At 41.7% G+C, this 10516-nt stretch overlaps 1 protein-coding gene across 2 annotated transcripts; it reads right to left on the bottom strand.

Moving 5' to 3' along the window:
- Nucleotides 1-2530: 2530 nt before the first annotated feature.
- On the bottom strand, nucleotides 2531-9621 carry tox4a (TOX high mobility group box family member 4 a). Of its 2 annotated transcripts, XM_080440152.1 has the most exons (9): nucleotides 9348-9621; nucleotides 9054-9305; nucleotides 8146-8211; nucleotides 7748-8023; nucleotides 6445-6996; nucleotides 6254-6334; nucleotides 4531-5199; nucleotides 3745-3875; nucleotides 2531-3372 (listed from the first exon to the last, which is right to left on the bottom strand). In XM_080440152.1, exons 2-9 carry the CDS (start codon nucleotides 9153-9155, stop codon nucleotides 3315-3317), a joined length of 1935 nt encoding a protein of 644 aa, XP_080296278.1. In that variant the 5' UTR covers nucleotides 9156-9305; nucleotides 9348-9621; the 3' UTR covers nucleotides 2531-3314. The 2 variants fall into 2 exon arrangements, with proteins under 2 accessions (XP_080296278.1, XP_080296277.1); XM_080440151.1 differs by having other exon boundaries at nucleotides 9054-9621.
- Nucleotides 9622-10516: the final 895 nt, after the last annotated feature.

The raw sequence follows: 10516 nt of genomic DNA, 5'->3' as shown, positions 1-10516 counted from the left end.
CTTTTGTTGAGTATTTTGTATTTAAAAGATGAATCAAATTGTGCAATTCTTGCTTACTGCAAACAGATGTGGGCATGTTTATAATTTTAGTTTTTTTGCTCAGGTATCAGAATATTTCCCCCATCAGGTTTGACTGTTTTTATGCGAGAGCTTCTGGGAACTCAGATTAGACAATGGGTGATGTTGATGACAGACCTCTATGATGAACAGTGCTTAAGTAGAGATAGAGAACAATGAACGGTGTATGTGCCCATGCATTGTAATGATGAAATATAACATTGCAACATTAACATTAATTGTGGGTGTTTCATGTAGGTGCTACTGTGTGCCAACATGGACAGTTTAGCCTGGAAACTACTCAAATGAGACTGCCAGAAATAAATCATCAGCTCTAGCCAGGCCATGGACAGTTGCCTGAATTAAACACCCACAACTAATGTTTTTCCCATTTGGCTGTCAAAATGTCTGCTGTGAAAAGGGTCCAAGTTGTCGTGACTAGACCTATGTTGATAGCATCCGAATGGGGTGACCTATGGCATTTAGTTCCAGCCGAAAAGGGCATTTGCGAGAAAAAACATTTTTTTAATACTTGAACAATGCATAAGTATTCCATGAATGTACATTGAAAGTGCTTTTGTAAAGCATAAATCATCAGTGTTTATGAATGTGGCGTATCCACTATAAAGCCCTTATTCCGGTGTTGTAGCAGTTAATTTAAACCACTCCCATAGTTAAGTTTTTCCATTCCAATGAGATACACCTTAAAAGGCAAATGCTTTCATTGTCTTTACATCTCTTTTAGAGCAGATGTTACGGTTCTGGGAATGTCTCACTTTTAAGGACAAAAATTCATGATTAATCGACTTTGAGTACAGAGAAAAGCGCTACATAAATTGGATGTATGATTGTTAAATGATGTAGTAGTCGACATTGTTGCAATGGCATATGTGGGGTCTGAAGATATTTGTAAAAATGTACAAGAGGTGCAATAAATTAGTTTGAGCATTTATTGCTCAAAGTTTATTTAAAAAAAGGTTACCATCAAACAATCCTTGATTTTTCTTTGACACAGGATTGTGCATAATTTCTTTTTTTATACAAAACTGACAACTAAAGAAAAACTGTTGGCTGTACAAACTGTGATAACTATCCCAATACAAAGTAAAAGACGAACCCTTTTCACTATGGATCTTCGCTCTTATTTATTTCCTACAAAAAAAAAACACCAAACAAACTGAAGACAGTGCTTCATTAATGCTGTTGGCATCTGTAAAATAGTAATGTATGCTTTGTCTGCCATAGCAGACACAAAACTTTTGAGTAACAAATTCCTACAAGCTTAATTCATACTTCGTCACATGATGGTGTCACAAAAATAAATGATTTTCGGCAAGCATTTTTCAAGTGAAAATAAGTTGTGCTCTCCATAGCCAACAGTACGAGCAAAATCTTAGCTAAAATATAGGCTATGGAGAACTACTTGAGGTGTTAAATACTGGCTAGAAACACGTAAACACTTAGAATGGAATTAGGATCATTAGCAATTATAAAGAATAGATGTTATACTGACACTAAATCAAATAAATGGATTAAAGCTTATACTGATTATGAACAGAATAATGTGTTTAAACTAACTTGAAAGCAGAAGAAAAGGCAAAACGTTTGTTGCCTTTTCTTCACACCAGCGAGCACTACCGCGCCTCGCCCTCTTGCAACCACCCTCCCCTCCTCCCCCCCTTGTCATCCCTCCCCATTTTCAGTGAGCAACACCATCGTGCGATGAAGTATACATTACGCTTACCTCCCCAACAGCAACCAGGAGTCATACAAACCAGGCAGAGGAAATTCACTTTGTATGCAGTCCAACTTCAAAACCCTGACTAATTAGCCATGTTAGTATATCAGTCTGTCTCACACCCTTCATTCAGTTCAATGCCTGCCATGGTACATTTATGTTGTGCTTCACTGGCTAGCTAGCCTTTTCAAACGCACTAGAAGGCTAGAACAATCTAACAGACAGTGAAATGGGACGGCGTCGCAACGGGCACCAGTGAGAACCAACCACAAGACAGGTTGAAAATTGGCAACGTTGTCCAAGAAAAGAGGGAGGTATAGGGACTAGGGAGCACATTAATGGTCAAAATAATGTCAACCCCAGGCTTGAGATTTACAATAACGTAGAATCAATTTGCCGTCAGACGTGTTATTTTTGCTGAATGTTCACCCATAGAATAGGGTTCAAGTGGTTAAAAACCAAACATGTTTGATAATAACCATGATAGCTTCGACCCAGTCGAGAACACCATCACCAACATTTGTGCCTCTGACTTCATTCTAGACGTGCCCGAGGCACATTAATGGTCAAAATAATGTCAACCCCAGGCTTGAGATTTACAATAACGTAGAATCAATTTGCCATCACTGCCAAAACATTCAAAAAGGACTCCAACTTCTTGATCAGGTGAGGGAGCGAAGGACTGGTTCACATAAAATGTGTGACTTAAAAAATGTACAGTCAGCATGCCGGGGCTCCAATCTGATTTTCATCGTTAACCACTGCCAGCTCAAACTATTGGATCATGCTCAGATTTGTCCAGATTCTAGTTGTTAACCACTTAAACCCTATACTTGCCTGGACTCCAGAGTCCCCCAGGGCTCTATACTAGATCCTCTAGTCTAGTAGTTTTCCCCTCTACACTAAATGTCTTTGCCGAAAATAGCTAATCTACAAGCTCACAATGGGCCACAACACATTGTGAGACTGTAGACGTGCTATTTTTGCTGAATGTTCACCCATAGAATAGGGTTCAAGTGGTTAAAAACCAAACATGTTTGATAATAACCATGATAGCTTCGACCCAGTCGGAGACAAAACAGTTGAATCCTGAAATCCAGTGCACACCAAGATACCATCTGCCCCCTGTCCATGGTGAACTGTGCAGACCAGTGCTGATGTTGCGATCCAGTTATAAAATTGGGTTTTAAATAATACCTGACCAAAAGTTTATACTGCATACAGAATAAGCAATAGCATGTACAACGTAAGAATTTACATTTATGTACCTGCTGCTTAGCTTAGAATCCTCTGCACATGAAACATAAAATATCAGCATACAGAGTTCTGTAAACTATGACAAAACTATATACAAAAATGTGTTAACATAAAATTGCCTACAGGGGCACAGGCAGCATTTTGGTCAGTAGAGGGCAGTAGGAAGCTTTAGGTCCCGTGATACTTTCTAACTTGTGGTCTCTCCAATGCCTGTGAAACACTTGGTGTCCAGTTCTTTCTGTGACTGGTTTCTCTGAGCTCCTCATTTGACTTTCCCGAAGCTGTGCCTTCTGATGGAACACCAGGCCATAAATATATCCCTGGAAAAGAAAAGGAGGTGGTGTCAATAGATGATAATGCATTGGGTCAGAGTCAGACATAAGGACATGTTATTAATGTCAGACCTTTTTTGAGGAATGAAACAAAGCTCTGACAGAAATCTAAATTCAATGAATGGGCTTGGATGTCAGAGAAAACAAGTGGTAACAAAACCTACGCCCACTGCTTTCAAAACCAATCCTGATATAGCATCCCATATGAAGGAATGCCCTAAAGTCTTCGCTTTGATTTTGTGATGCTGTAATAATATTTTCAATTTCCAAATTGTTTCCACACAGTTTTAGCCCAATCACTGAATTTAGATGTCACCAGACATATCAGTAGATGGAGATCTAGATTAACCACACACACACCTGCAGTGATTGGCCACACATTCGTTACTGCAGTACTCTTTGTCCCAGTCTTGGCTGTCTATTACTGGGTTGCTACAGCCAGCCCTCACACACACTCCTGGATCACTGGACTCATTCAACTCCATATGCACCTGCAAGAACAGGACGAAATAGTGAGGCACTGATGACGTACATTCAGACATACTGCCTGCCTATACACTATTACATAGTACATTTACAAATCTTTTACCTGAATTAACCGCCTGTATTTTGACCAATAGCCAATACAGCAATCATTGTTTTAGAATAAGTAGAAACTCTATTATTAATAAAACAAATACACATCCATATGCAACTGCAGTAACAACATTTTTATTTTATTTTTTAAATTAAATTAGTTTTCAATTTGTTAAGAAAAAGAATGCCTACGGTATTGTTGCTGTAGGGCAGAGAAAACTTGTCCATATATCATCTTTTATATTTTGTCAAACTAATGCCCCATTTTATACTTCTTTGTATGACAGTGATGTTGAGAAATTAGCCGATCTACAAGCTCACAAAATGTCACAAGGTGACATTGCGCTTTTTTACATTTTTGAAAACTTTTGTCTGTAACATTGAAACTGGTTATTTAAATCTGCGGGATCAGTGGGTTTTATACATATTTAAAAAGAGTCTGTGACTAAATAATAATTACAAAGTATCCATTGGAACACAGGTTCTTTTATTTCCTGAAAAGTAACGGTTTTGAGCAATATGCTTCTACGAATACGTTAACTTTGAAGAGTCAGGCTTCAAGCTCTTTACCTCTTCTGACTGCAGTTCTTCTTCCATGTCGTCCTCTGTGCTGAGCGAGTCAATACTGATAGACTTCACCACTTTCAAGGCCATGGCCGGCATCGCCTGGGACCTGGGATCCCCTGTGGACTTATGAATTATGGGCGTGGTCTCTGTGCACTGCAGCGAGGCGGGGACTATGAAGGCGGGGACTATTTTGATCTGGAGTGGCGGGGGAGGAGTGGCGGTGACAGACACGGGGAGGCCGGTTGCAGCGCTGGGCTTAGCCAGCAAGGGTGGCGGCGCCGGGGCCATCTGCTGGAGTCGCGGCGGGGGCGGGGCGCTCTGCATCTGCTGTAGCGGAGGGGGCTGGCGGGGCTGCAGCGTGCGGACTCCTGACGGCAGTACGGTCACCATCTGACCTCCACCAGGGTTGGAGATGATGATCTTGGTGATGGTTTGGGTGGGGAGTGGCATGGTTGGCACGGTGGCGGGTTTGGCCCCGGTGCGCGAGCGCGTGGTCACCTCGGGCACGTCTAGAATGATGTTAGAGGCACAAATGTTGGTGATGGTGTTCTCGTCGGGGTTGTACGCCGACAGGCGGCCGATCTGGAGGGTGGCAGAGCCCATGGGAGGCGGGTTCACTGCCGTCTGGGGCAGTGGCAGCGAAGGGCCCGTGTCAGCCACCTCACCGGAGGGCTGTGGTGACAAAACAGAAAAGTAATTGGTAAGGCACGGTCTCTCAATTTTATGGCATATTGCAGACCCTGATTAGCCCTTCTTCACATCCCTACAGGGACAAGTGGCAAAGTGAGTTGGGCATGGAAATTTCAGATGACATGTGGGAAGATTGTATCAATAATATACACCGCAGCTCAATTAATGTCAGACACTCTTTAATACAATTTAAAATTGTTCACAGGCTACATTTCTCCCCAACTAAATTGAATAAGATCTTTCCAAACTCTTCTCCCATGTGTGGGAAGTGCTCTATTGAACAGGGAACTCTGTCTCACCAATTCATTACATGCCATAAATTGCAAAACTTCTGGAGTCAGCTGTTCGATTTTCTCTCCAAAGCTTATAAAAGAGACTTTCCCCCGGCCCCGTTGACCGCTCTTTTTGGAATTGTGGAACCAGGAATGGCTCACAATAAATATGAAAACCAGGCCATCACATTATCCACCCTGCTAGCCCAGGAAGTTAATTCTCCAGGCCTGGAAATCAGAGAAACCCCCAACAATCAATATGTGGCTGAAGGAGCTGGGAGGAGTGTTGCACCTGGAGAGGATAAGGTTCACCCTTTCTAATAGGGAACCCCTATATCAGAAGATATGGGCACCTATACTTGGGCTGCTTGACGAGTTGAACTGAATGAATATAATGTTGTGTTGCCCCCCTGGGTAGTACCTGTTGTATGCCTTTTTATTATTTAGATTGTGATGCTGTTCGTTTTGCCCTCTGGGTGTGTACCTTCATCAGCCTCTTGTTGTTTGTATGTCGTTTTATTTAGTTAAGTTGTCTATGTGATTGTTCTGCTTTGTATGCTTTTGTTTCGTTTCATGTTGTTTTTTTTCATGTGTTTTGTATTTCTTTTGTATTTCTTTTATCTGTGCAATTTCTGAAAAATGCCTGTGTGAGAGGAAAAAACTACAATAAACAGATACAAAATAAATAAAATAAAAGTAATTGGTGCATTTCATGGCAAACGATCCCACAAACATTTTCCTTCGAGAGGACAAGATCACTGTACCTGTGACAGCTGGCTGACTCTGTAAGCTGCCAAGGCTTTCAAATAATCTTTTTTTGCCGCTTCTGTCTTTCGCTTGTACACCTAATGAGGGATGGAACGAAAAAGAGGAAAATTAGACATTTCTCATCACCTTCTGTAAATCTTACACCCCACTAAGGATTCCTACAGGCATCGCCAAGTTATCTTTCTACCTGCTTCTGCTCCTCAGCCAGGCTGTCCCACATGGAGGCCACGATCTTGGAGACTTCCCCAAAGGAGGCATTAGGGTTCTGACCCTTGATGGCAGCCTGCGTGTCTCTGAAGAACAGAGCATAGGCCGACACAGGTTTCTGGGGCTCGTTGGGGTCCTTCTTCTTTCGCCCCGGTTTCTTTGGTGCCGCGGCTGGGGATACTGTGGCCGGTTTGCCCCCGCCTCTCCTGCCGGGGGGCTGGCGGGCTGGTTTGGTCGGGAGGACGGAGGAGGAAGAGAGAGGAATGGGAGAGTCTACCAGCACACTCTGGTAGAGTGTGCCATCCATGTCGTCATCCTGCAAGGAGCCAGCTGGAGAGGCCGTGGCCGATAATGGCTGCTCATTTGACTTTGTACGAGATAGGATGTGCCCCCCTGCGAGGCCCAGTCCCAGCTCTGATTGGTCGATAGTGGTCAGCTGACTGCTTCCCAAAAGGCTGTTGTTTATGTCCGCCACATCAATGGTCATGGGTGAGGAGCTCCTGAAATGCGATGCCATGGAACTGCCCATTTCCTGAAGAGGGATTAGAATAGGGAGTAGGGATGAAGCTTTAAAAGACAAACTGACCAAGATGTGTTCAATCAGTAGAGACACTGACATTGGTTAACGCATGTTTTTTCTCTGAGATCTGTGTTTATAATCTATGCATGAAAATATGTGAAGCAGTTCTGTACTTATGGGTGAAGTGATTAGAACACCGGTATTTCCATTTGGCCATGGGAGACAGTCACCACACTATGCGACATGCGTTTGGCTTCAGGATGTAGTTTCAAAATCTAGCTATTAATTCAACACAGTTCAGTGATAACGACAGTGGCCATTGTGCAGACAGGTGATTTGGACTGGAGAATTCAGGAGGAAGTTGTGAGTTGTGACAAGAGGTATTATGTAACCTTATATTCATGTCGTAACCCTACTTCTCAACTGCTGGTGGTTGTTGTAGTAATGTGCAGCTTCGTGGAACTCCACATTAAACACATTATAAATTGGCTGTGCATTTTGTTATTTCAAGTACCAGCAAAGATGTCAAGTTCATTTCATTAAGTTGAAGGGCTCATTCTAAAATGTCTAAACAATTAAAATAATAAAAACGTAAAACGTAAAAAAAAAAACAATTAATATTATGTTTGCTAGTGCATAGAGAGAAAGTTCTCGAGACAGAATTGGTTATGTCAGATTTCCACCTAACAATATAACAGTCTGATTCACAGACTGATTCTGGTCAAATGTCACACAAATGAGAGTCCAAAGACAAAAGACTCACCAGAGCGGAGGAACTGAGCAGAGCTCCCGATGACTGGCTCATCACTCCTAGATGTAAGTGATCCAAGCCCTGGGTGCCAGCGTTCACAAAAGTGGAGGCAAATGAGGGGTCATTGGCCCCCACCACCAGGTTGCTAACAAGGCTGCTGGAGCTGGAGGGTCCTCCCGTACCTTCCGACCCATCAGACAGCTCCCCGAAGTGTGACTCCACAGTGTCCAGTGAGATCGGAGGAATCTCAAACACTTCATCCCCTAGGCTGGGGGTATGGAATGTCTGCTGAATGGGGTGAAAAGAAAGTAGACGTCTCAGCGAAAAATGCACTGGTGATGAGCTCCGCTTACAATTATTCAACATGAAAAGACATCTCACAGTAGCGTAATCAATATTTTAACACTCACCTCAGCGGAGAGAAAGGGGTGACCTGCTCCATTGATGGTTAAGTAATGTTCACCGCCTCCTGGAAACTACAAAAAGAACGAGGGTTATGTTGTGTGTTAGCATGAACATTAATAACAAAGATCATGACCATGATCATATGATGTCATCTTATTCTTAGAGTATGCACTGGTGATTCTAAACCGGTTTTATTCTATTTCAAGGACACTCAATTTGATATACATTAGGCCACGGAACCTCATTTGATAAGATTTTCATATTCGGGAGCCCAATCTAAGAAATTCTGCATCGTTATTTGGTCCAGAGATTCTTTACTGTCTAAGTGCTGCTATAGAGATAACAGTGAAACTCTTACGAAATTGCCATTCTTACAATGTTCTCTAATTAACTGTGCATTTAATATTGGTGGTGAACATTAACCATCTATTATTTCGCTGGGGACCCCTGGGACGCAATCAAGGACCTCTGGGGGTCCCTGAACTGGACCCGACGCTGAGAATCACTACTTCACCTTATTCTCTACTAACTATACCTGGATCCCTTTTCTCCTTAGTACATATAGTGGTTTGTAATTGTTGATGACATGCATTATTGTGTTATTCTTTTATGCTATGTTGATGAATTGAATACATAGGACCACAAAGGAAACCAGTCCCCAGGACTTTTTGTGTTTTATCCTTTTAGCATTATGGTCTGACTGTACCTCGCACTGTTTACATTCCTGACTAATAAAGTATTCAATCAACCAATCAACGTCACCTTAGCCTTGGATCAAGACTATCATAGATGTATTTTATCCGACTTGAAAGCAAAAGTCAGACTCGATTAAATACATTCTACTTTATTCTCTATGTATCCACACTACTATACGTTACCTTATTCTTTAAGTAACCATTATGCTGTACGTTACCTTATTCTCCGAGTATCCACTGTAAGGCTGTGTATCCAAGAACTCCGCATCCACATTCTGACCTGACCCATCCGACAGGTCAGAGTAAAAATTCAGATCCATTCTTAAAAAAAGGCCTGGGCGTAGACGTTTGAAAACCTTGTAGTTTAAATCACAAACAATGTTCACTCAAAGACTAAAGATACAGATGTTTCCTATGATCCATTCCACCTAAAGACTAAAGATACAGATGTTTCCTATGATCCATTCCACCTAAAGACTAAAGATACAGATGTTTCCTATGATCCATTCCACCTTAAGACTAAAACAGGTGGGACAGGGGAGCTAGCGTTAGCGCACTTAAGCTAAGCTAACTGTTACAACAACAACCTCCCCGTTGCAGAGTACTGGTCGCTTTTAGGTTGCTATTGTCCACATGTAACGCTAACGGAGTGTTAGTTGAACGGTGAACCCACGTTGCAAGATGTTCCACACACTTTAAATACAAAAATAAAGGCGACTTATTAGCAGCAGAGTACGTAGGGCCCGTGAGCCTGAGCCTGCACCACAATGGGCTGCTGGATGGATCTATCGATCATCATCATCACACTGCCAGACAGAAGCAATCGACAACAGTACAAACATTGCTCTGGCGTTCACGTGACGTCGGTTAAAGCCAGGGACCAATCATGAGTCCTGCCGCTAACAGGATAGGTGGGCACCAACAAGGAAGAGTTGTATCTCGGTGTTAAATTGGTTATTTTCCCCAAAATGTTAAAAAAAATATATATTTGGGATTTTTTTTAAGGTTAAGTAAAGTATACATGATTAGAACATGCTTATACATTCGACAATTAAGGTCTAATATTTCTACAATTACTACAAATTGCTACAAAACCTGTATTTCCAGTCATTGGCTGGTTGGGGCATAAACAAGAAGTTGAAGGATAAAGTCTGAATCTGATAATGATGTACTGCATGTTCACACCATGTATACTTTACATTGCTTAACAGCATTTTTCAAATATTTTGTTTTGGACAAAATAACAATTTTTACATCGAGGTGCCCATATGTCCATAGTGCCCACCTCTCCTGTATCCATCCTGCCCATAGGGTCCTGCCAAGGTGCTATTTTGTAGGGGGAAATGAATAATTATATATAGATAGATAAGAATAGACATATCAAAAATCGATGTTTTTGAGTAGGCTATATGGTAAATACATAAAAAATATTGATTTGAAATGATAGACCTATTGTACAAAGTAGCCAATTACATTTCAAACCAGGTAATGCATAGCTAGACACAATTCGGGATCTAATTCTTTGAGACACACATTAGTGTGCGGATAAAGTAATGGAGTTGCAAACAACACAGGTATTTAGCACCAGCATTTGCGACACGTTTATTTGTAATATATTTAGGCATAAAAGCAACCAGCAGAAATGAGCTCATTTCATTTCTGGAAACAAGCCATCATCATC

The sequence above is a fragment of the Gymnoscopelus braueri genome (genome assembly GCF_963280865.1).
Source record: "Gymnoscopelus braueri genome assembly, chromosome: 10".
NCBI classification, from domain to species: Eukaryota; Metazoa; Chordata; class Actinopteri; order Myctophiformes; family Myctophidae; genus Gymnoscopelus; species Gymnoscopelus braueri.
The sequence above is the reverse complement of the archived record's forward strand: the minus strand, read 5'-3'. Positions and strand labels throughout refer to the sequence as shown.

Bases quoted from the DNA above. Each gene is read 5' to 3' on its own strand.
- tox4a (XM_080440151.1), bottom strand. From the start codon at position 9,155: ATGGATCTGAATTTTTACTCTGACCTGTCGGATGGGTCAGGTCAGAAT. The intron at 8,212-9,053 runs GTAACGTACAGC...TTCTTTTTGTAG, and splicing joins GTGGATACTCGGAGAATAAG to TTTCCAGGAGGCGGTGAACA. The intron at 5,200-6,253 runs GTACAGTGATCT...TTGTCACCACAG, and splicing joins GAGTCAGCCAGCTGTCACAG to CCCTCCGGTGAGGTGGCTGA.